Below are 26,107 nucleotides of genomic sequence, written 5' to 3'. Positions count from 1 at the left end.
GACGTCCGCTCCGCGCCCTGGACCGGGGAAGGTGACAAGAGATGAAAGGCGGCTCGATCCGAGGTGGGAAACCAGTGGGTTTTTGGTTCAAGGTCAGACCCGCCAAAGTGGTCGGTCCACACGCGTGTCTGGACGCTATTTCCAGCTGTGAACAGGCTGTCCTGGAACGCCAGAGCGCGGTTTTATCACACGTCAATAAAGTCCACTTCCCATCTGTCTCGGCGTTTACCGCTGTTCCAACGTGCTATTCAACTATTTATGCACAGCAGGCTTCGATTAAACTAGACATTTACTGATTAAAACGCGACCATGGAAAACTTTTTTCAGCAGGAATACTGGAAAGTGTTTTTATGAGTCACGCTCAAGATGTAGTTGTATTTCGAAGTGCTTTCTCAGTGTAGCCACAAGGTGGCAGTAGACAACAAAAATTAACAAAAGCGAATAAAATGACGGTGGTGGTCCTCTGTTAACGGTCTTTGAAAGTCAAAGGCTGGTTAGAAATAAACAATACATTTGCTGGCATGTTTTTTCTGTAATGTTGTTGCTGCTTAAAGCGTTTATTACTGAGATACTCAGAAAACTGCAGTCAGTCTGCAGATGTACACAAGCTTCTGTCCCCTGTCTGAGCGGAAGATTATTCCACTGCGTTCATTCAGAGGAATTGTGTGTATCCCTGTGAGAAACAGACAGTATTCTGGCTCTTCCAGCTGATGTTAGCCGGCCTGCTTCTCAGTCTGGACTTCTGATTCTGTTTCCTGACTTGATTCGCAGGTGGAAGAAACTGTACAGCAAGAAACAGGTGTTCAATTAAACGAGAATGTTTCACTCCCAAAAACAGCTAACATAATTCTCACGGTAGAGTAGAAAATTTTTTTTTTCCAAGTGGCCAACCATCATGGTGAAAGCTGCTGCAGAGTGAAAACAAATCAAGTGGTTTATCACATATTTATTTATATATTTATTTATTGTTATCCCAATTTTTTTTAAATGGTGGGCTTTAATTTGTCCTTTTTGAACTCTGACCCATTCCAGCTCTCTTGGCATTTTTTGAGCAAACGTGAGAGAAATATCTGTTTCCTGAATATAAATATGTTCCCAAATAACCTCATAAAACAATATTCCTATGAGTAATGAATTCAACAATTTCCTTTTGACTTCTGGTTGTGAATTTTCATTTCCTTTCCGCATAGTAACAGACTGAGGAGACAGAGACATAATGAGGTGAAAGTAGACACTATTACCACAGAATAAGATGATCCATTGCTGCTTGTCTTTCAGAAGATTGACAGGCATCCTGTTTCTCAAAAGAAAAACAGAGCTGGTTATTTCATTTGGCGTTAGTACGGCTGCTTTGAAAATGTTTTTAAGTCAACGATCAAGCAAGGCATTGATCACTTAAAGGGGTACACGTGTAAAGAGTCAATGCACCTGCCAGAATGGAAATGCCCATAGTCGGCTAAAGTACCAGGTGTGCTTGCAGCTTTCTGATGAAATTTGAACTTGCAGCAAAGAGTGAAGCGGTTCCTCACTGTCTTGGTCAAATTCTCAAATTGGCTCTCTCAATCTGTCCATTGAACATTGCATATATGATATATAAACAGTAGGGTTAATAAGGGCTTCCCTCAGCACCTGAGTGACTGTGTGCTGATCATTCAATAGCCTCTCGGGTGAGCTCTCCTTCTTCAGTGTCCAGTGCTTAGAGAATCTGTGCAGCTCAAAAGTAAATGCACCCCATCATCATCAGCAGCAGCAACAGGTCACTCAGGCTAGTATGCAGCCTGAGAATATGCGCTAATACCTCTATAATAGCACCCAGTAACATTCTTTGTTATAGCTTTGATCTTTCGGGCACGCAGTAAGAAGCAGCGTTAGATACCTCCCTGTTAGGTTTCCCCTGGGACCTATAGCAACAGAAACCGCTGCGGAGGTGAACGAAACTCGGGCGTGCTGTGACACGCTCGGATCTGGGTCTGGATTAGTGCCGACAGTGGCCAATCGGAAGGCATGTGTCAGACGAAGACGCCGCGCGCGCCGGAGCCTCCGTCTTCAGACGCGTTTCGTGGCGGGAGCCGTGAGGAAGGGAAGCCTGGCTACAGAGCATGATCTCATCCGTTAAATACTTTTCAAGTATTCATTTATAGGAGAAAAGCGGCTTCCAGCAGGTTTGCTTTCGATCTGCGGAACACCCAAATGTCTGGCACCGATGCTTTATTGTTGGGACATTGTTCCCTGTTATGAACCCAGGCTCAGTGCCCAAGCCGAGATTCCCGTGCTATATCATCTAATGGCGTAATGCGTTCTGAGAGCCTGGTGATGGCTCAGGACACGGGATAGCATTAGATCAGGGATGAATGTTATTACAACATCTGAAATACCGCAGGGACCCTGGAGAGGATTCGTTTCCTTCACTGAATAGTTGGCTACAGTATTTGCAATATCTAATTTAAAAAACAAATAGAACTGCTAAAAGAAATCTGATGACACTGAGACCCCTGACCCACAGGTCTACTTAAAAATGGAATGGCCAAGAAAGTGTTTACAAACGGTCATAATCTAGTGATACATATGAAATGGCATGGTCTAGCTTCCAGGAGAACAAATTATCCTGCTTTTCCCAACTCCACCCCTTGCAATATAGGCCTGTGTGCCAGTCCAGGTGACGTGCATGATACATTATGTCATTACGCACATCGATTTGTGTCAGTTCTGAGTTTGGAGTTAATTTAAGGAACTGGGGTCAAATTATGTTAAATTGCGTTTCATTCATTCTAACACCATTAGGCTAATGATCACATGTCTCAGCACACAATCACGCAGTAAATGTGTTACTTGTCAACTCGTCAGCCAGTATGGATTTCAATTATCTTAGCAGCAGGGTAAGCTAAATGACTTACCCGCGCGTGCCAGCGCTGCGCTCTGGGACACCTGCAGGCTGATGGCGCGTGCTGCCAACAAGCTGAAACGCAGGATAAATGTTTGGGCCACGAGATGTCAGGTGAATTTAACTTGTGCTACCTCTCTTCCTGAGGGTAAAGCAGGTTTAATGATAAAACGGGTTTAAATGATAAAGTAATTGACTTCATACGCATCAACCTCGGTAGTTTTAAAGACGTAATTGAATTTTTGGCGACAGCTAAATGCAAAGGTTGATTGGCTTTATTTAGAGAATAATTATGTAAATAGGCACGGAATTCTTCACTCCACAGATAATAGTTATTGACTAAGTAAATCCCCATTATCTGACGACATGTTTCGGATAAATTCGTATCATTCCCTGATACCTTCATTTATTTACTGCAGCCAAACTAAAACGATTTAGTTTATTATAGTCAATTAATTAGTCCTGCTTAATTAATTAATTTTTATTTAGCTACTTTTCGATGCCTCCTGGGAGTGTTGCTATATTAGTCTGAGTAGCTGGAGCAATCTCAGCGTCTCCATCTGGGTGGATTGGAATCCCTTTATCCTCTTAACTCTAATGTCCCCCCGTTCTCTTCTTCCCGGCCATTTAACAAATTCCCAAATCAGACGAAACGAGAGAAACTGTGTGGCGCAGCTTGTATCCGCACTGTAGCCGACCGGGTTCTGCGACACATCCCGCGGATTCGTTGAACGATTTATAAAGAATACTTAGGTTGTCATGTCCGAGTGTGCGCTTGTTCTAGTTGTCGTCGTTCGGGCTGCGCATTTTACTGATCTTTAGTAGCTTGTAATCGCATCAGTGTCAAACCCCCCAGTTCCCCTCCGACCGCGAGAAAGGATCGAACGTCTGTTTCCTAATTTATTTGCTGTTCTGTGCGGGATTTACCGAGTCCGATCACGGGAAAGGACTGGTTGCCCTCACATGCGTAACTTTTAGTATCCAATATCTTTTGTTAATCTTTCTGTTTTTTCGAAGTACTGCTACATTTTCCTACGGTGGGTCAGTTATGCCTTTTTGAACTTTAAAAACTTTATGCTCGCAAGACATGGAGTTTCCCTACAAATTAAGAAACGCAGTATTGCTTTCGCTTGTTATAATTTGTGTGGTCGACGTTTCGTTTTGCGCAAGGAGATCCAATGTGAGAAAATCTGGTAAGTTCCCAAGGTTTATTCGTGTATTTATATGTCTGAACTAATTGAATATTGTAAGGGATTTGAGCAGATCCAAGCAATTTCATGCATATCGATAGGGCAAACAGCGTAGGTACAGTTGCTACACCAACAGGATACCCGGCTGTATGTTTATTGAATTGCCTTAATTTTAATTCACGAGAAGCTGACTAGGTGGTGGGCACTGTGCGTCAAGGAGATGGCTAACTACATGAATGATTGTTTCCCATCAATGAAGCGCCTTTTCTGGTCATATTAGCTACCCTGGGACTGCAACTCGTTCTCTGCCCTTCCAAATGTCATCGTCGATGCAAAGTTAGTACTGTTAATTCAACACCCCCCCCCCCCCTCCTCAAAATCTAGCGTAGCCTATATAAAAAAATGCGATTGCGCTGATGATTCGCGCTAATGGAAGCCTTGGCGGCTGGATTGCGGTGATTTAAGAGGCGGTAACCTCTATCTGTAATAAAATAACAACGAACCCTAATGGCAAAATTTGTTTAATTACTGTGGATTCTGAAACTATTTGACGTTCCTCTAGACTTCTGGCACTCGTCTCCTGACTGACGGAATTTCACAGTTCGTTCAAATTTCTGTCCTTGACATGGGGTCGCTAAAGAGTCACCTTCCCCCTAATGAGGAGGTTCGGGGACATGCCCTCTCCACAGAACCTCCAACATTTCTGGTGGCATTTCTACCCCGGCAATGTAAAGTCAAAACGCCTGTGCAAATCTATAGTTTATTTAATTGAAGTATGCAACTAGGGCCTATGTTAGCTGCTTTAAACTAAGAACAAACTGCTGTGTACAAAATGCAGTCAGTAGATGATCTATCGGATGAGAATGCCGCTTGTTACTCAATGTGGGAAAGTTGAAACGTGACGCAGCATGTAATGATTAAACATAACATATGGTGCACAATGAATTTGCACACTTCATAGTGCAATTCTATAACTTACATTGAAAACATTGGCATAGCGCATTCTGTTCTGTCAGTTTTAATACAGCCTCCTGCGATCTTCTGAATGTCAGTGCCTGAGTGTCCGGCTAATATAATCCCTCGGCCATTGTCATGTCCGTTGAAGTCTGGCGGTGTGGGAGTGATTAGAATCCATTAAAGGGAGGCATGTGTACAAGTCAACTTAATTACGGTGCTCAAATATCAAAAGAGCTCGTCGGGCTCTTCGTTTGATTTCAAAGCGGCGAGTATTTAACTGGTGTATGGGGAGTGTCTGCACCGTCCGATGTAGTTCCAGTCTTTAGTCTGTCATTTAGAGTCAGTACTAATGGGATATTTGATGTGACAGCTCAGGAAAGAATAAAAAACTGGGCTGCTGGAGAGAGTTAACATTTGCTGAAAATTTTTCTTGCTTTTATCTCAAATGTGAACAGTTCTGTGAAGGAACTTTAATGAGCTGATTCAGAGGGCGAACGAAGGACCCTGTGATAAACTGGCTAGGAGCTGCCTGATTGTGGAAAAAACCGACTAAATCACCCTGTAGTTTTCCTTGCCTTCTTATAAAAATAAAATTTGAATTCCTTTCACTGGAAGCAGTCTAAGTCTCTCGTGGGGCCGTCTGAAACAAGGTTTTGTGGTTGGATTCAGACAGTTTGTAATATGAACTCCACCATTGGTTGCGACTCATGTCATTATTTTATAAACTTGCTGATTGCTTACTGTATACACAGGCTTGACATGTTGATCGACAGAGCTGTGCTGCCACAATATGTACTCACATGACTCAGAAGTCACATGTCTTTGTGTGATCATTCTGCTCTATAGCCAGGTCCACAGAAACAGAAAGGCTCAATGTAGGTCAGTGATGTTCGCAAATCAATAACGGTTGCAAATAGAAAAGCTAAAAAATGTTATTGAAGTTGCACAGCCGTAAGCTCTGATGAGAATAACATAGGGTGTGGGTGGTCATGCCCGACTCTAAAATGGTTAGGTTAGATACGGTGTTAGATGCCTTTTGGTCAGAAGGATCTGGGCTTGGAGCATTGATACATTTTCAGGGATTGATGCTCTTGGGAGTAGGGCGTGGCAAAGTGCACTGTTGTACTTGGCAGTTGAGTTTTCTCTCCCCTCCCCGAAGCCCCCCCCCCCCCTTTTTTTGGCACATACATGCACATTTCATCAATATTGCTTGAAGTCTGCGTTCTCTGTTGAGGGAATAAAGCATAGGCAGCAGAGGTCTTTTTCAGAAATATAATGCAGTGTTTTGTTTCTTACTGCAGACATCATTCGGTTGTTGTCGTTTTTTTTATTTAAATTTGCAGGGTAAAATAACTTTAAGTTTTTTCTGAGCTGTCCAATGTGCTTATGTAGTACTGTATATACTATTCGACCAGCGGAAGTAAACATCCTGTCATGTGCTTCCTCCACCCATGAGCTCAGCCAGCTGATTACACTAATTAGTTCCACCTCTGGATGGCAGAATTGTGTTAATTAATAAAATCCAGATGATTGGAACAAAGTCCTGGGGAGGACTTTTACTTTCCGGACCTGGATTTTCCACCTCTGCATTTGGGCAGGGGGCGTAATAGACATTGTCCTTAAAAACAGAACGGATTCTGTTTATTAACTCTGTTTATAAAAAATAAAAAAACCTGTGACATTTCACTTTAGAATAATTTGCTACACCTGTCTGCGCCAAGGTTGAGCTATGGCCCTGGGAGCTCCCGGTAAAAGTGGATTTTAAAATAAGATGCACTACGTTTCCATGTAAAATTTGGGTAATTGCCTGGAACTGTAATTACAGGTATCTGTCTACCTCTCGGTCAAAATTATGAAACTGGACTTGCAAAGTGGATGCGAACAATATTTCATTTCATTTTAAATTTCACTGCAGTGAGTGACTGGGCAGATTTTTTTTGATGTGGGCTACGTTACCCCATACACCAGGCCTGCCCAACCCTGCTCCTGGAGGTCTACTGTCCTGTAGGTTTTTACTCCAACCCTAATCTGGCACACCTGACTCTACTAATTGCAGCTCAACAAGGTCTCTAGCTGTTGAATGAGGTGTGCTTTGTTGGGATTGGAGTGGAAACCTACAGGACAGTAGATCCCCAAGAACAGAACTGACCTTAATAGAAAATTACAGAAAATCCTCCACCACTACATGCAGAACATCATCAAATCTATCAGTCTATTGTTCACTCTTTCTTTTATGTATCCTACTACCACTTTAAGTCTTCTATCCCTACAATCAACAAACAAGTAACAGCTGTGTCCTCCAAAACAAAAGTTGTTAAATTGTCAATGACGTTATACTAGAACCCTTTCACTCTAGTATTCAAACAAACAGCTACCCAAACAGACCTTAGCTGCCTTGCAGATTTCTTTGAAACGTCTGTCGCTGCTTCATTTCATTCAGCGATCCACCAGCCGAGCTGGACAGTGCGGTCCAGAACTCAGTGGAGTGGGCTCAGCTGACACAAGCAGACCGTAGGCACCCGGTTGGCTACACAAGCCATTACCAAGTAATGAGGCTGAGTGTGGTTTGCCGTCCGAACCCCTTGCTCCCTGGACGATGCCGATTGTAACTGCATCTCTCTGTGGGGATCCTGGCCACAGCAGACACCGGGAAGGTCAGGATAGAGTGCTGATCATGGGGAGCATCGTTTTACCTTAAAAAAAGTGCCTTTGCTGGATATGCCTCTTGGAAGCTATATGAGATGGAACACAGAACTGCTGGAAGTTTTTGAGTCTGTCGAAGCTAAACCAAAAGCAAAATAGTGCCTGGTGCTGAAGTATGTTCCATGTTTACATTTTTTCAAGGTTCAAGCAGAAATTCAGATCGTCCCTCAGTTGACAGCATTCCAGAGTCTCGTCTCTCATCCTTTCTCTGTGATGGAAAGCATTGCTCCGGTTGCAAAGAAGCGTGATGCCCTCTAATATCTGTGTCACCCAGGTGGTGAATTTCCTTGAATTTTAATGTCTTTGTAAATCTTCCATAAGTCCATTTTTATTTTTTTTAAAAAAGGGGATTTGCTTGACGAAGGAGCGACGTCAGTGTAGAGTTTTTTTTGACGTGTGCATGTCTGGTCTTGATGCATCCCTGGTGTGGTCAGGTTTGCTGTTGTGTTTTGTGCTCAAGTGTCACCCTCTTTGGCATGTCCGTTCAGATTAGCTCATGTGACCTGAAATCTTGGTGGATTGGGAGGACCCCTTTCCTTCCCTATTCCGTCTGCTGTTCTTCATGGTCAGGCCAGTGGCCAGATTGCTTCTGAGGGGTTATTTTTTATTGTGTTCAGAATGCATTATTGTTTCTTTTTTGGGTTTGTTTTCTTTGAGCTGCCGTGACTCGAGTGGAATGCGCAGAGGTCAGAATAACCAGCAGAATTTTCTCTGGTGCCAGAATCCCCGGTTCCAGTGTGAAGCCACAGAACCCATCCCCGAGAGAATTAAATGTATTCTGAATGGAGCTGGAATGGAAATGAGAATGAAACATATAGCTTTTGACCCATAAAATATAATAAACACACAAGCTATTTTAAGTGTTTGCCTGCAGCCAAAACAATTCTGATGATGTGATGAACACACAAAAAATATTATAATATCGGAAAATAAATTAGAGGGAACAAAAAGAGAAGGGCATTGAGATTACAAATTGAGAGTCTAATTTTATTAAATCGTGGCTGAGAGTGTGAGCTTCCATGTTATCCGCTGGTTTTTGATGTTTTGTTTGTTTAAGAGTGTTCTGGAAATATAAAACAGGTGTTTTAGCTAAGCACAGCTATCTTACATTCACATTCCAATTAATGGCTTCAGTTTGAGTATTGGTAGAACAGAGGTTGCTTCACCAAAATTTCAGTGGTTGGGTACCCTTAAGGCTACCAAGTATTAGAGCTATATACTGAGAACATTTTTTATATACTATAGATTGATGTCTGTGTTTGCTTTTTGGATTTTTCCTGCCACAATGGCCCATTAGTAGCTTTACTCTTGATGATGCATTTCCTGGCATCCACATTGCCTTTGCTTGGGTGGGTTGAGCCTAAAAGATGTTTTAAAAAAAAAAAAGTTAAAAGTTGCAACAATAATGTATTTGACTTAAGAAGATGCATCCAGGTTTACATGCGTAGGCTGTAAGTGCAGAGCGATTAAGAGCATGTTTGGAAGCTGCAGTAGCTGGGTTGGGCTGCTGGTTGGAGAGCGAGGGCAGGGCTCCATACCGGTGCGCCCGACACAAAAAGAAACAAGCGATTAAACACGACTGCTTTCAAACTGGCCGGTCCGCATGCCACTGCTGTCATCCCCGCCTCTGTCGTAGTGCACTGTCATCCTTTTAATTGGTAGCCGCTCGCTTAAATGAAATATCGCCGCTCCTCAAACATAGAATGTCTGGCGGGGGGTTTCTCTTTTCCGCTGCTGGTTCTTGTCGGGGCCAGAGCGGGCAGATCTGCCGGCCTGCGACCGTGTGACTGTGTCCCAGCGGGCGGGCTCAGAGAAAACAGACTGGGATCTGTGAGAACGCGGCGCGCCGCTCACACAGACCGCCGAGCCCATGCTCATAGCCTGGCTGCTTGTGTGAGAGTGCCACATGCACTGAATGTGATTTGGGGAATCATGGAAACTGTACTTTTAATTAATGCTGCTTGTAATTTTAAAAAATAAGTGGCCTTTGGCCATTGACAGTGCTGATGTGCTGTATGAAACTGTTCTCCCATTGCTGCTGTTACTACCCTCCCACTGTCTCTTTATTAAATCCCATTTCGGTTTAATGTACAAAGGTGAAACCTCAGTAGAATGCATTTGTCTGTATTTCCATTTTGCTTTTGGCTGCCTCTTTCTCCCTGCTTAATTAAAGCATGTAGATAACCTTGCGTCCGTCCCAAAATGGTGCCTAATTTCAGTGGCTTGGGTCCATGTAATTACAGCCCTTAAATCTATCACTGTTACAGCTGAATTTTGCGGACCCCTCCCCCCCCCCCAGGAGATCCGAACTGCGGCGGACAGCGATGGATAGCAGGCAGAGCCCGCCGCAGAGCAAGTCACAGCGCTCCCGCTCAAAGTTTCGCTTTTCAGACAGAAACTGCTTTAAACTGCCAACAGCAGTCTGACTGCACGAGAAGCCTTCCCGCCTCGCCGCCCCCGCCCCACCCCGCAAACCCCCCCCCCCCCCCCCGAACCGCCAGAGCGTTAACCGCACACCACCATCTCGGCCCATTTACGCGAGTTGCCGCGGCGTCGGCCCCCAACATCTGCCCCCCAACATCTGCCGCTCGGGGTTTGGAGGACGGTGAAGTCACGGAGCGGTTCACGCCCTGGGCCACGGCGCGGAGCCGGCAGCTCCGCCAGAGGGTCACAGCGCGGAGCCGGCAGCTCCGCCAGAGGGTCACAGCGCTCTCCCCCAGCCGGGACTATCCGCCTGTCCATCGCTGCTCTCTCACGGAGCGATGGCTGCCGTGGGTGGCTTTCTCCTCTCATGGTGCTGAGGCCCGCTATTTTTAGCGACGCTCAAACGAAAATGTTTCTCTGAAACGGCAACGTGCTCGTTACCTCTGGGGAACGGAAGGAGTAAAAACGGACAAAGAGTCCAGACACGAGGGGTGCACTACGCATCAGCGTCAAGCAAAGCTGAGCCAAGGCTGTCTGGGTTTGCTCAAAGCCCCAGCGTAAGACAAAGTCTGTGCTGCCATTGTGACCAACAGGGCTTTGTGTGTGTTTGTGCGCGCGCGTGTGTGCGCGTCACAAGCTTTTGTGTTCCGAATGAATTTTTCAATTTGGAATTCAATGGCACGCTAAATTATGACAAGTTCTAGGCAGCAATTAAACAAAAGTGTGAATTCAAAAAAAAAAAGTGTGAATCACAAAAACGTGTGAATCAACACAGAATGTAGTTTAAAAAAAGGTTCATTGTGCGCGCGTGGATTATTTTATGCCCTTGCGTTTGTGTCGGTCCGGTGTGTCATTAAAGCGCGTCGGCTGCCATGTTGCGATCGCTCGCGGCGTCTGACGCGTCTCTCTCTCTCTCCCTCTCCCTCTCTCTCTCTCTCTCTCTCTCTCTCTCTCTGTCTCTCTCTCTCTCTCTCTCTCTCTCTCTCTCTCTCTCTCTCTCTCTCTCCCGCTCTCTCTCTCTCTCTCTCTCTCTCTCTCTCTCTCTCTCTCTCTCTCTCTCTCTCTCTCTCTCTCTCTCTCTCTCTCTCTCTCTCTCTCTCTCTCTCTCTCTCTCTCTCGCAGATCGGCTCAGTCCGCCGCTGGACATCCAGCTGGAGGCGCTGAACTGCACGGCGTTCGGCGTCCGGTGGAGGATGCCCCGCCGGCACGTCAGCACCATCACCGGATACAAGGTACCGCCCGCCGCCGCGCGGCTCACGCGCCACGGCTAAAGGCCTACGCGCGCTTCACCCCACCGGCTGGGGGGCGGGGGGGGGCGGAGTCTGAACGCACCGAAACGGACATTCTAAAGTCCACACCCACTTTCTGCAGCAGTTGGCCAAGTGTGCATCAAAATGGTTCCCCCTACTTTTAAAATTTTACAAATGAATAATACTGTATCTCACATATTTTTTTTACTTCACAGATCCTGTGCGTGTACATGATTACATCCTTGTGAAGAGTCTGTTCGTGCTGTTTATAGATGGATGTGGTTTTTTCTGAGTGCACGCGGGTTAAGTTTCGGCTCCAGGAACCTCAGACTGTCACCGACCCGCCCCGCACCCTGGCCCGCACAGAATAAATTGGGATCCTGAGGGGGAGAAGGGTTAGGGTTGAGCGAGAGCAAATCGACCTCGCTCTCTTATTTGTAACCGAAATGAGTAGTGACATTTTCTGCCCCCCTCCCTCCCCAAAAAGGATTTATTAGGTCTGGCGTGAAGCACAGCTCATAAAGTCCAGCCTGTTCTGAGTAAACATTTTCCCTCCAAACTCACGCCGTTGAGTTGTGGTTCGGTTCGCATGTGCAGTCAGCTCTTTGCACAATGCTTAGAACTGTAAGATAGCGGTAAGATGCTGTATACACGCACGCACGCACGCACGCACGCACGCACGCACGCACAAACACACAGTTGTTTATCAAGATTTTTCCATCTGTATTTCGAGACGGCACTGGTTGAGCATCTCACATTTCCGTTGTTTTGATTCTGTTTGTTTGTTTGTTTGTTTGCGTTTCATCGTGTTCTAATCGGAAACGAATGTGGCAGAGCATTTTTAATGTCCCCCGTGGCTTCAGGGAAGTTTCTAAATTAATGGTGCCCCCTCCGTAACTCCGGCAAACCTTAGCAAAGGCCTTCACTTCGGATCGTTTTCCTCTGGACTGCGGCTCTCGGGAGAGACTGGCGGACCTGAGAGACCGGACACGGGCGAGTGCGCCCTGTGTTCAGCTCGGTCCTCCGGGGTTTTCTCCCGCTCTTCCAGCTCCACTGGCTCCAAAAGGGATAGAATATACAGGCCTCTTCTGGTCCCGAATCACACCCAGTGGATTTAAGTTTTCAGTGGAAGAAGAGCAGAACATGTCCTTAAAGTAAAACCTCATACCGCACATGTAAGGATACATTTTTGATGAGAAACTATTCAGCTCGCTGGGAGATGATCGAAGAAGTGCGAAGACAGATTTTTTTTTCCATGACTAAGTTCAAGAAAAGTGCACACACTTCCCTGCACATAATCCCTGAGGTAGGGTTTTTGAACCAGTCACTGGCTAGACTCACACTGAAGGAAGAAAATTATGATTACATAATGAATCTGGTATCAGTGAATTTTTAGAAAAATGAAGTCTACGTCTGCATGTTTGTATTATCGGAGACTTCCCAGCCTTCTGTAAAGTCACTCAGGAGATACAGCGGCCAAAAAACAAGCAATGTTTCTCAGAAATCCTCCAAAGTCCAAGACCCCATTCCTGACTGTGCCTGCCTCAGATGTCTGAGTTTCACTGAGTACTCTGGCACCGTTACGAAGGGTCATGTTCTACACAGTGGCCTTAAAGATCTCAACAGCAGGCCCACAACTGGGGTTCAAAAAGACTGTATACAAGTTTACACTAGCAGGCAGAAGGCAAGTGGTTTGAGAGCCACAGAAACGGTGACTGATTTCAGTTTTGGTCGGACTGTATTTCACCATGAATTTGCCTGCGGAAGGAAAAAAGAAAAAAAAAGCAGAGTAATCCTCCTCGTAGTAGACCTCTCGATCTCTCCCACGTTTGTGTGGGCGGATCTTTTAAAAGCAGCAGCTTTAGCTTCGCTTCTGAGTTTCATGTATCTGTTGAAGTGGAGGTTAAGTGTTAAGTGGAGGGTTAAGTAACGTGTGAAATCTATTGCACTGATATGCTTTTGCATCATTGTAAAGCGCTTTGGATAAAGCGCTATATAAATGCAGTCCATTTGTCATTAGCGAGATGCGGTCCGTGGGTTTACTCCGCTTCCAGGAGTGCGTTTCTAATCGCAGAAAGGAAGGAAGTCGTAAGTTTGGCGTGTCTTCGTACCCTGGGCTTTTAATGAATTCCGCCCTGACTGGTCGGTCGCGGCTCGTTGGGTGCGTATCGTCTGTGGAACGGGACGAAGCTCGCTGCCTAATCGTTTGTTTGCGGAGGTCATGTTTTGCTCTGAAGAGGGTTTAATATTAATCAGTTCCACATTATGTTTCCCCGTGTAGACCATATGTTACCGTTAAGAAGATTAGAGGGGTGGCACAAATCAACTTAGGTGCTCATTTATCCTGACAGAAACAACCATTTATTTAACCATTACGTCGGTTCCAGTTCCGGTGTTATGATGTACCGATGTAATTTTCCGTACTGTTCCAAACTGCGGTCATCTGTACTCTCTTAAGTATAGCTTATTAGCAATTTTAATTTATTGAGTTTGCAGCGAGAGGTATAGCAATGGTAATATTCTGTCATTTTAAGAGAAGAAGCATGTGAAATGTGTATCAAAAACTGTGGAACGGCTTAATCTAGCCCCTCCAAAGCAAAACCATTCTGTCTCCTCCTGTCTCCCCCCCCCCACCTCTACAGAACTTAACTGTGACTGCATCTCTATTTGCCTTTCCTTTTTGGCTCCCATTATATTCATTTAGGATCATTTCATCCAGACAAGAGGTCAGGTGAAGACTGCAGTGTATCTTAGTAAAATCAGTCCTGTGCTATTATTAGTCTGTGCCTTTCAGATGAGCTGAACATTATGACAATCATGTGACTCACCATCTTACCTTCTGCAGTGCTAATCAAACCGTTTGGTGAAACTTTCTGGAGGATTCTGGACGGATGTAAAATCTTTTTTTTCAGAGCGCTCTTTAGTACTGATCAGCTTGGGGAGAGCTTGCCCCCTTTGTCTTCATACAGTGTGTTAATCATAAAATACAGTCCACACACATACAGGTAGCACAACAGGTGAATTTAGAGGAGGGAAGACTGAAAGATTGCACCTGAGGAAGGTTAAAAACATTTCAGAACAAGACGGGGCCTGCAAGGTACGAGACCACTACCTCTTCTGACTGGCGACGGTGTAGCCGGGGTTCGAAAGGAGGGGCGGGGTTTGTGTCTCACTGAGAGAGCTGTGACTGGGTGGAGATCGGGGATGGACGACAGTGATTGGCCCTTCTGTGATTGATGGCAGATGACAGTGCGTGTGTGTCTGTACTGCATACAGGTGTTCTACACGGAGGTGAGGAGCGGTCGGCCCGCAAGCTCGCCGGTCACCTTGGAGGTTCCGCTCAGCCTGGAAAGCCTCACCACCGTGAGCTCCCTGTTCCTTACTAAGCCTTCAGAAGGCCTGTGTGCACTGTCCATCAAGTTAGATCAGTGGTAACCAACCAACCAAAATTTTTGCAGATTCACTCCAACCCTAACAAAGCACACCTTATTCAACAGCTAGAGCAGGGCTACCCAGCCCTGTTCCTGGAGATCAACCATCCTGTAGGTTTTCAGTACAACCCTAACAAAGCACTCCTCATTCAAGAGCTAATTAGTTGAGCTGTTGAACTGCTAATTAGCATAGTCAGGTGTGCCAAATTAGGGTTGAAATGAAAACCTGCAAGATGCAGAAACAGGGTTGGTTACCGCTGTACATTTGATGGAGGATTCCACTGAAAGTCTGATTTGTTTTCATGAAGTATGTAGACTCTGTCCTGAGGCCTTAACAATGCATGAAGGATGATGTAAACCTCACTGTGTATGCATTGTTTGCATAGTTATGTTTCACTTTGTCAGTTTCACAAAAAATTGCCTTCCCCTTTTCTTTGACAGAGTTTCACCTTAAGTTAGAAATACATATTTTGTGTTCGTGCAGTGGAAATATGGCCTGTTATGGATTGTTAAAATATCATCGTCAGCCGCATGTATCAACAGAGTTACAAATCAGATTTTCAGCAGTTCATGTGCCGTGTATATTTTGTGGAGGTTATTTATTGGTGTTATAGAAGCCTGTATAAAGCACTGACACAGGATGTTTTCTCTTGTTTGCTCCCAGGGACAGTTTGATGGACAGGCCAGCTTTGTAAGTGCCCTTTCTTTCCTCAGCGCTTGTTTTTTTTGGCGGTACTCTGTTATCACCACATTCATTTTCACTCTAACCGCAACAGTGAACTTTTCACTGATATTTATGAGGAAGAGTATTAAAGAACAGTCAGGAAGTGAAAATCACCTAAATGGAAAAAAAACTAAACAAAACAAAAAAAAAGTCCTGAAAATACGCTGATGTTATTAATGCCAGCTGTCGGTGTTTGTGGCGTGTTGTGATTGGTGTTCTGGCTGGCTGTGTTGTGATTGGCTGTTTCTGGCTGGCTGTGCTGTGATTGGCTGTTTCTGGGTGGCTGTGCTGTGATTGGCTGTTTCTGGGTGGCTGACTGTGCTGTGATTGGCTGACAGGACGTGGAGGTCGGGGGCCTGAGAGTGGGCACGCTGTACCGCGTCAGTGTGGGCGCGTACGGTTGGGCCGGCGAGGGACGACCCAGCATGCCCCGGGACGTCCGCACCGCGTCGCTGGGTGAGTCGGCTCACTTCCTGTCCCCTTTTCTGTCATACCCCCCCCCCCCGGACCGAGCGAACCCCCCCGTCCCGTTCCGCGCAGGCACTGAAAGGCCACCTGCTACCCCACAGTGTCCCTGAGCCCTGGTCCACATCGGGCCGGGAAATTAACGTCGGAGTTTTTTGTCTGATTTTTTTGTGAAAAGGGAGAGATGGATAGATTGTAATGGCTGGTGAGAGCGGTTTGAATGAGGGGTCCGGAGGGTACGGTGCGTACCCGTGCGGCTCAGACCTGGCCGGGGCAGGGAGCGCTCGCCACAATGCTAATGATAGCCCTGCGCTCTGACGCTAACGCTAATGCTCTCTCATCACGGCCACTTCATCACAGTCAGGTCCCTGCATTATCTCTATTAGCAAAGGATTTTTGAATTATACAAAAAAAAGAGTGACATTTTTATGTGGTGGATTTTTATGAACACTGTCAGAGGGACCTGTTGCAGCTGTTCGAAATGAGCGATTGTGAGATTCAAATGGGAATGGAAAAAAATCTGCTTAAAAAAGGTGCTTTTCTTTTGATGAGGTAGTATGTACAGAAACTGAAATATCACTCCCAAAAAAAGAGAAGGCATGTATTATAAATAGCAATTAAAACCCCAGGATGTTGATGTATTTTGATATTTTTCAGAAAAATTTCACAAAATGGCCATGCTTTCATTGGTATTGTTGTGATATGAGTCAGATTGAGTGAGTCAGATTTGATGTAGATGCAAATGGAGGCTCTGATCTTTTTCTTGTCCCTCCCCTGCACAGATAAGTGCATGCCCCCATCTCCCCCCACCCAACCAGGGGTCAAAGTGGTGTCGGACACAGAGCTTGCGTTGTCATGGCAACAGGGCGAAAGTGAGGGAAGTTCACCGGTCCTGCACTTCCTGGTGGCCTATATCAGGTGAGAGTCCATGAGTCTCTATGGTTAGTCTATACTCTATAGGAGCCATGAGTCTCTATGGTTAGTCTATACTCTATAGGAGCCATGAATCTCTATGGTGAGTCTGTATTCTACAGGAGCCATGAGTCTCTATGGTCGGGTGATTTTGAGAGACTCACAAGCAGCCGCTCGTTGGTCATGTATGACATCACAAAACTATACATCGGCTGTCACATTTGACCCCATGGTAGACACCCATGTTATGAATAAATGTACAGGGCAAGGCGTTCGACTCTGGCTAAAGCTGTCTTTCCCCTCTCTCTTTTGTATTGGGAACACTTTTGTATACGTGCTGCTCATTTTCAGCCATTGTGTTGCAGTGCTCTGTTTATACAGCTGGTTTTATGGGCAGAAAACCTCAGCTGGAGGGTTTGATTACAGTCATAACAACAACTGAGGAAAACTAAATCAGGATAAACAAGAGAGACAGAAGTGAGAACATGTGTCCGGGCTTAAACCCAGTCACGTGGCGGAGAGCCCGAAGGCAGAGGCCGCTGCTGCACAGGCTGATGGGAAACGGTCACATGACCTGGGCGTTATCCAAGTCTGCACCACCAGGTACCCGCTATCTGAGAGTAAAAGCGAACGTAAACTGGGTGTTCCTTACTAACGATGACAGCACAGACTCACAGGATCGGAGTTAGTGGCCACGCAATGCGTCTTTGACACGTGAATGACAGACGAAGACCGTTCTCATGTCCCTGTATGAGATGCTTCGCTGTGGTCCGATCCACAGATTTTCTGGTGATGTTGTTTGCATGCTGTGTAATTAACTGGGGGAAAAATGTGGGCAGATAAAGATATCGTCCTCCAGCAGAACTGCACCCCACCCCTCGTCTAGTAAACTGTTCATCATCACAAACACCGAATACCTCCTTTACTAAGGCTCATAATTATGATGTCATAATAAACAGGCCTACTGTTTATGCGAAGCGTTTGAGCCAATCAGAAAGCTTAACATGCACTGTGTCCGATGACTGCGTCTCTCCCTGGATGGTCGTACCCACAGCCAACTAGGCCGGGAACAGTTCTTCTTTAAAAAAAACAAAACAAAACCAAAAATAAAAGCCATCAAAGCCTCCGCTCGGCCCGCCAGCGTAGCTCTCTGTGTACAGAGCGGGATGGATAGAGGCAGCGCGCAGACCAACAGGAAGAGCCCGAGGCAGCGCGCAGACCAACAGGAAGAGGCCGAGGCGGCGCGCAGACCAACAGGAAGAGGCCGAGGCGGCGCGCAGACCAACAGGAAGAGGCCGAGGCAGCGGGCAGACCAACAGGAAGAGGCCGAGGCAGCGGGCAGACCAACAGGAAGAGACCGAGGGACGACCCCAGAAGGGTTCGGTCCCGCGGACGTAAACACGGAGCCGATTGGTTTGCGTGTGGCGAGCGCTGCGGAGCGCCGCGGGCGACGGGAAGTTCAGACCCGCGGAGGAGGAGGCGGCGGAGTTGAAAGGAGGGGGTAATTGGAAACGCATGCCTCCCCCCCGCCCCCGCCCCCCTCCCCCCGGGGCAGACGAGCGGAGACAGAGCAGTCCCGCCGGGGTATCTGGGAAAGCTGAGAAGCTCTGTGGAGTCGCTGTTAGTCTGCGAGAAAAAAGGCCTTGTTCCCCAAGCGCGTCGCGTGTGAGAAGCCAAAGATTCACAGCTCACAATATATAATCCCTTCTGCTGGCATAAACAGCGCAGGCCTGAGACATGGACGAGGTGAAGTGACGATGTCATTTTGTTTGTTATTGTTGTGCTGCGTTGGCGTGACGTTGGGTGCGCTCCGAATAGACGGCCAGTGAAAAAATGAATCACTGGCTGTAGCTCAGGCTCAAAGGAGGCTAATGTGTGCAAAAAAAATTTGTTCTAATGTGAGTCAACACTAAACTCAGAGTAAACTTGACAGGATGTGTCCTGAAGAAATTAGTCTATTTGGATGGCAGTTTTTTTTTTTTTGCATCAGTCGAGTGTTTAGGGAAACAGACCCTTTTAATCTCTCTGCAGTGTGAATGTGGAAAACGGAGATGGAAATCAACTTAGTTTCACCACTCTGAGTGTTCCTCCATCAGGGATGAAGCCCTTGCCGTGAGCTATCTGGGATAAAGCGCGAAGGTCTTTTTCCTGGATTAAAGCCGTGTGTGTGTGTGTGTGCGCAGTACAGTGTGTGGTCCGTGTGTGTGTGTGCGCAGTATTACAGTGTGTGGTCCGTGTGTGTGTGTGCGCAGTATTACAGTGTGTGGTCCGTGTGTGTGTGTGCGCAGTACAGTGTGTGGTCCGCGTGTTAGCATTGCACATCTGTCACTTTAGGAATGAGCGCCACATCTGCTTTTGAGCACCGTGAACCGTTAGACGGTTATGCTCTGTGTGCAGAACGCTTCTACACCGGGCAGAGTTAAATCCCCCATGGCAAAGGCGCTTCCTGTAATCCAGGTCTCTGATAATGTCAGGGTAGTAGTAAAACCATGGCAACCAGTTTCTGTGTCACCGTGACATTCTGTTCGGCTACAGGCCTGCTTATTGGGTTGGGGCACTGGGTCGTACCCGTTCACCAGTCAGAGGGCACCTGCTGTCAGTCTTTGTTGAAGCCTTGACGCAGACCAGAGGAGTTGAAGCATTTACAGAACAATGCAGTGGAATGTTTGCCTGACCGCAATCTGATATTCAGAATTTTTATAATTTTTTTTTTTAGTCATCCCAACAGAAACTTGTCTTAAGTGCTGCCAGCTATAGAGTGGAGTTGAAAAGGCAGAAATGCAGCGTGGCATTGTGGGAGACCACACGCGTCCTGTCCCCGAGCCTGGCCGACCTTTGACCCCTCGCGATGGAGAATGCGGGCCATTATGTGTGTCATAGGGGACGTGCGAGGGTCTCATGGCCTGGGTTATCACACGCTGAAAAGGGAACAAAAGGATTGAATGGGGCGACACAGATAAGGGGTCCAGAGCTGAAAAGACAATGTGTTGCATTGTGGGACATCTGACTGCCTTGCATAGAATGATCTAGAGAGAGAGAGGGGAGGGGCCAGAATTTGGAAGCGTATAAAAGAGATATTTTATATTACTGGTCCTCTTTGAATCCTGGTATGTAATGTGAATTCTGCAAACTGGGTTATTGGACCTCGTGAATGCAGACATCTGCTTTGTTGTCTCATTAATCGTGACCTGCTGAATGTGAATCATTGTGAAGTTGCCCTTGTGTTCAGTGCAGAAAGCCCATGTGTGCCAATTATGGGCTCAGTGGTAAAGATGTTAAATTGAGTGTGTGATGTCTGGCACTCACGAATCAGAGCCCTGACCCTTGACCTCTGACCCTTTACCTCTGAACCCTATTCCTGTAACTTCCTTTAGTGCAGCCAGTTCCTCAGTAAACAGTCAGCTGTGACATTGCGTTGCACTCTTGACTGCAGCCAGACCGGACCCTGGTCTTCCTCTTCCTCGAGCGTGTCGGACGCTGGCGTGACCCTGGACACGGATGCCGCGTTTGTGGCGGTACGTGGCTGGCAGGCCGTGCGCGGGAAGAAGCAGTGATGTCATACGCTGCAGGCAGAGCCGGAGAGTGAAGCTGAATGTGCTGGAGAGCACGGAGCGCACGTTCAGACTGAGTGCGTTTGATGGATTACACTGAAGCTCTGGTGTTTACTCAACAGTTTACTTTAACTGGGAACAAGAGGGAGAAGGAGGGGGAGAAAGAGAGAGAGAGAGAGAGAGCTGGAGGGAGTGGGAGAGGCAGAGGAAGAGAGGGAGAGAGGAAGAGTGTTTGAGAGCGTTTGGGAAACACTCTTCGGCCCCCCCCCCCACCCCCCCCCACACCCCCTCGTATTGGATCGGAGCATCTAGGGTGATTTCTAAACTCTGCCAACCCCCCCCCCCCCCCGCCTGCCTTGGCACACATCCTTCATCGACCCCGCTGTCTTTCCCTCCCCCCTGGTGCCCTCTGGGTCTCCTGCTTCCAGGGGGTGGGGGTGGCGGGTGGGGGGGGGGGGGTGACCTTGCGGAGCACCGGGTTCTCATGGCGACCGGCTGGCTCGTGTACAAACCCAGCGTTCTGATTCATAACCAGTTCTGCCCATTAAATATGCAGCAGCGCTGAGATCTGGCTCAGTGGCTGTGGATTCTCAGCACATTGCTCATGTTGTCCTGTTGATGCTTTTTAAGTTAAAAGGTGACAAATATATTTTAAACTGCGCTTTGGGCTGAGGGGGGGGGGGGGTTATTCATAAAGGTTAGCGACAGCTTTTCCACTGCAATAAAGGCTGACACCATCAAACACCTGCATTCTACAGTTTATAAACACGGGTTACCGAAGGTTTTTAAACTTCTTGAGGTTTTATATCACACCGCTGTCTGACGGCGCTCTCTGGAGGTACCAGCCTGGGTATTCCGGAACGTTCCGGAAGTCTAAATCCCTGCGACCGCGTTCCTCAGGCCCGAGCTGGACACCGAGTGGACGTCCATCCGGGAGCCGATCGCAGCCAACTCCATGGTGCTGAAGGGCCTGAATCCGGACACGGAGTACCAGTTTGTGGTCCGGGCCGTGAACACCCACGGGGCGAGCCCGCCCAGCGCCATCAACAGCCCCGCCCGCACGCTCGGTGAGTCAGCGCGCTCGCGTCCCACCCGGGACACGCTTCTGCAGAAAGGAACCAAGCGCCGAGGGTTTCCTGCTGGACATGGGGAGAGTGTGTGTGTGTGTGCGCGTGTGTCTGCGTGTGCATGTGGTGTGCGCGTGTGTGGGTATACGTGTGGGTATACGTGTGTGTGTAAATATCAAGATAACAATAACAAATGCAAAATAACGTTTCAAGGTAATTTAAAAACATTTTAATTTCTTGAAGAAATATGGATATATTGAACATTCTTTATGGCCATTGGTACCCATGCTACAGTAGAAAAAATTTGACTCATTCAAATCATTAACAAACCTGTCGTCCTAACCATTTTTACAAGCTGCTGAACACAGCCGTGAACTTGCCTTTACCCTCAGACTTACGGTTTTCCTAACCCTAACCCTAAGTTTGGGCCCTTAACCCTAATTGAAGCCATTGGTAAGATTGGAAAACTTCAGAAAACCCATTAAAAATTGATTATAAACAAGGTAAATATCAAGAATAAATAATACAAATGAAAAATAATGTTTCAGGTAATTTTAAAAACATTTTAATTTCTTGAAGAAATATGGATATATATTGAACATTTTTTTATGGCCATAGGTACCCATGCTACAGTAGGAAAATAATTTGACTCATTCAAAATCATTAACAAACCTGTGTCCTAACCATTTTTCAAGCTGCTGAACACAGCCGTGAACTTGCCTTTACCCTCAGACTTACGGTTTTCCTAACCCTAACCCTAATTTGGGCCCTTAGCCCTAATTGAAGCCATTGGTAGATTGGAAAACTTCAGAAAACCCATTAAAAATTGATTAATAAACAAGGTAAATATCAAGAATAGAATAATACAAATGCAAAATAATGTTTCAGGTCTTTTAAAAACATTTTTATTTCTTGAAGAAATATGAATATATTGCACATGTTGTTAAAGGCCATAGGTACCCATGCTACAGTAGGAAATATTTGACTTGTTCAAAATCATTAACAAACCTGTGTCCTAACCATTATTCAAGCTGCTGAACACAGCCGTGAACTTGCCTTTACCCTCAGACTTACGGTTTTCCTAACCCTAACCCTAATTTGGGCCCTTAGCCCTAATTGAAGCCATTGGTAGATTGGAAAACTTCAGAAAACCCATTTAAAATTGATTAATAAACAAGGTAAATATCAAGAATAGAATAATACAAATGAAAATAATGTTTCAGGTCTTTTAAAAACATTTTTATTTTTTGAAGAAATATGAATATATTGCACATGTTGTTAAAGGCCATAAGTAGACATGCTACAGTAGAAAACATTAGACTTGTTCAAAATCATTAACAAACCTGTGTCCTATCCATTATTCAAGCTGCTGAACACAGCTGTGAACTTGCCTTTACCCTCAGACTTACGGTTTTCCTAACCCTAACCCTAGTTTGGGCCCCTAACCCTAATTAAATCCCATTGGAAGATTGGAAAACTTCAGAAAACCCAGTAAAAATTGATTAATAAACAAGGTAAATATCAAGAATAAAATAATACAAATGAAAAAATAACGTTTCAAGGTAATTTAAAAACATTTTAATTTCTTGAAGAAATATGGATATATATTGAACTATTCTTTTATGGCCATTGGTACCCATGCTACAGTAGAAAAAATTTGACCTCATTCAAAATCATTAACAAACCATGTGTCCTAACCATTTTTCAAGCTGCTGAACACAGCCGTGGACTTGCCTTTACCCTCAGACTTACGGTTTTCCTAACCCTAACCCTAATTTGGGCCCTTAACCCTAATTGAAGCCATTGGTAGATTGGAAAACTTCAGAAAACCCATTTAAAATTGATTAATAAACAAGGTAAATATCAAGAATAGAATAATACAAATGCAAAATAATGTTTCAGGTCTTTTAAAAACATTTTTATTTCTGGAAGAAATAAGAATATATTGCTTTTGTTGTTAAAGGCCATAGGTACCCATGCTACAGTAGGAAATATTTGACTCATTCAAAATCATTAACAAACCTGTGTCCTAACCATTATTTAAGCTGCTGAACACAGCCGTGAACTTTCCTTTACCCTCAGACTTACCGTTTTCCTAACCCTAACCCTAGTTTGGGCCCTTAACCCTAATTGAAGCCATTGGTAGATTGGAAAACTTCAGAAAACCCATTTAAAATTGATTAATAAACAAGGTAAATATCAAGAATAGAATAATACAAATGCAAAATAATGTTTCAGGTCTTTAAAAACATTTTTATTTCTTGAAGAAATATGATATATTGCACATTGTTGTTAAAGGCCATAGTACCCATGCTACAGTAGGAAATATTTGACTCATTCAAAATCATTAACAAACCTGTGTCCTAACCATTATTTCAAGCTGCTGAACACAGCCGTGAACTTGCCTTTACCCTCAGACTTACGGTTTTCCTAACCCTAACCCTAGTTTGGGCCCTTAACCCTAATTGAAGCCATTGGTAGATTGGAAAACTTCAGAAAACCCATTAAAAATGATTATTAAACAAGGTAAACATCAAGAATAGAATAATACAAATGCAAAATAATGTTTCAGGTCTTTTAAAAACATTTTTATTTTTGAAGAAATATGAATATATTGCACATGTTGTTAAAGGCCATAGGTACCCATGCTACAGTAGAAATATTTGACTCATTCAAATCATTAACAACATGTGTCCTAACCATTATTCAAGCTGCTGAACACAGCTGTGAACTTGCCTTTACCCTCAGACTTACGGTTTTCCTAACCCTAACCCTAATTTGGGCCCTTAACCCTAATTGAAGCCATTGGTAGATTGGAAAACTTCAGAAAACCCATTTAAAATTGATTAATAAACAAGGTAAATATCAAGAATAAAATAATACAAATGCAAAATAACGTTTCAGGTAATTTAAAAACATTTTAATTTCTTGAAGAAATATGGATATATATTGAACATTCTTTTAATGGCCATTAGGTACCCATGCTACAGTAGAAAAAATTTGACTCAGTTCAAAATCATTAACAAACCTGTCTCCTAACCATTTTTCAAGCTGCTGAACACAGCCGTGAACTTGCCTTTACCCTCAGACTTACGGTTTTCCTAACCCTAACCCTAAGTTTGGGCCCTTAACCCTAATTGAAGCCATTGGTAAGATTGGAAAACTTCAGAAAACCCATTAAAATTGATTAATAAACAAGGTAAATATCAAGAATACAATAATACAAATGCAAAATAATGTTTCAGGTCTTTAAAAACATTTTATTTCTTGAAGAAATATGAATATATTGCACATGTTGTTAAAGGCCATAGGTACCCATGCTACAGTAGGAAATATTTGACTTGTTCAAAATCATTAACAAACCTGTGTCCTAACCATTATTCTAAGCTGCTGAACACAGCCGTGAACTTGCCTTTACCCTCAGACTTACGGTTTTCCTAACCCTAACCCTAAGTTTGGGCCCTTAGCCCTAATTGAAGCCATTGGTAGATTGGAAAACTTCAGAAAACCCATTTAAAATTGATTATAAACAAGGTAAATATCAAGAATACAATAATACAAATGAAAAATAATGTTTCAGTCTTTAAAACATTTTTATTTCTTGAAGAATATGAATATATTGCACATGTTGTTAAAGGCCATAGGTACCCATGCTACAGTAGGAAATATTTGACTTGTTCAAAATCATTAACAAACCTGTGTCCTATCCATTATTCAAGCTGCTGAACACAGCCGTGAACTTGCCTTTACCCTCAGACTTACGGTTTTCCTAACCCTAACCCTAGTTTGGGCCCTAACCCTAATTAAAGCCATTGGAAGATTGGAAAACTTCAGAAAACCCAGTAAAAATTGATTAATAAACAAGGTAAATATCAAGAATAAAATAATACAAATGAAAATAACGTTTCAGGTAATTTAAAAACATTTTAATTTCTTGAAGAAATATGGATATATATTGAACATTCTTTTATGGCCATTGGTACCCATGCTACAGTAGAAAAAATTTGACTCATTCAAAATCATTAACAAACCTGTCTCCTAACCATTTTTCTAGCTGCTGAACACAGCCGTGAACTTGCCTTTACCCTCAGACTTACGGTTTTCCTAACCCTAACCCTAATTTGGGCCCTTAAGCCCTAATTGAAGCCATTGGTAGATTGGAAAACTTCAGAAAACCCATTTAAAATTGATTATAAACAAGGTAAATATCAAGAATAGAATAATACAAATGCAAAATAATGTTTCAGGTCTTTTAAAAACATTTTTATTTCTTGATGAAATATGAATATATTGCACATGTTGTTAAAGGCCATAGGTACCCATGCTACAGTAGGAAATATTTGACTTGTTCAAAATCATTAACAAACCTGTGTCCTAACCATTATTTAAGCTGCTGAACACAGCCGTGAACTTGCCTTTACCCTCAGACTTACGGTTTTCCTAACCCTAACCCTAGTTTGGGCCCTTAACCCTAATTGAAGCCATTGGTAGATTGGAAAACTTCAGAAAACCCATTAAAAATTGATTAATAAACAAGGTAAACTATCAAGAA

The 26,107-nt window shown here is 44.7% G+C and overlaps 1 protein-coding gene across 1 annotated transcript in view; it reads left to right on the top strand.

Moving 5' to 3' along the window:
• Positions 1-3,450: 3,450 nt before the first annotated feature.
• LOC118207119 (pikachurin) overlaps positions 3,451-26,107 on the top strand; it is a 42,061-nt gene continuing 19,404 nt past the window's right edge. The window contains 7 exon segments of the mRNA XM_035380452.1: positions 3,451-4,074; positions 11,278-11,387; positions 14,682-14,768; positions 15,501-15,527; positions 15,899-16,016; positions 16,808-16,943; positions 21,389-21,555. Of these exon segments, the coding sequence (XP_035236343.1) occupies positions 3,969-4,074; positions 11,278-11,387; positions 14,682-14,768; positions 15,501-15,527; positions 15,899-16,016; positions 16,808-16,943; positions 21,389-21,555 (751 nt within the window). The 5' untranslated portion in view covers positions 3,451-3,968.

Source organism: Anguilla anguilla, chromosome 10, assembly GCF_013347855.1.
Source record: "Anguilla anguilla isolate fAngAng1 chromosome 10, fAngAng1.pri, whole genome shotgun sequence".
NCBI classification, from domain to species: domain Eukaryota; kingdom Metazoa; phylum Chordata; class Actinopteri; order Anguilliformes; family Anguillidae; genus Anguilla; species Anguilla anguilla.
Note: the sequence above shows the minus strand (reverse complement) of the source record. Positions and strands in the feature narration are given on the sequence as shown.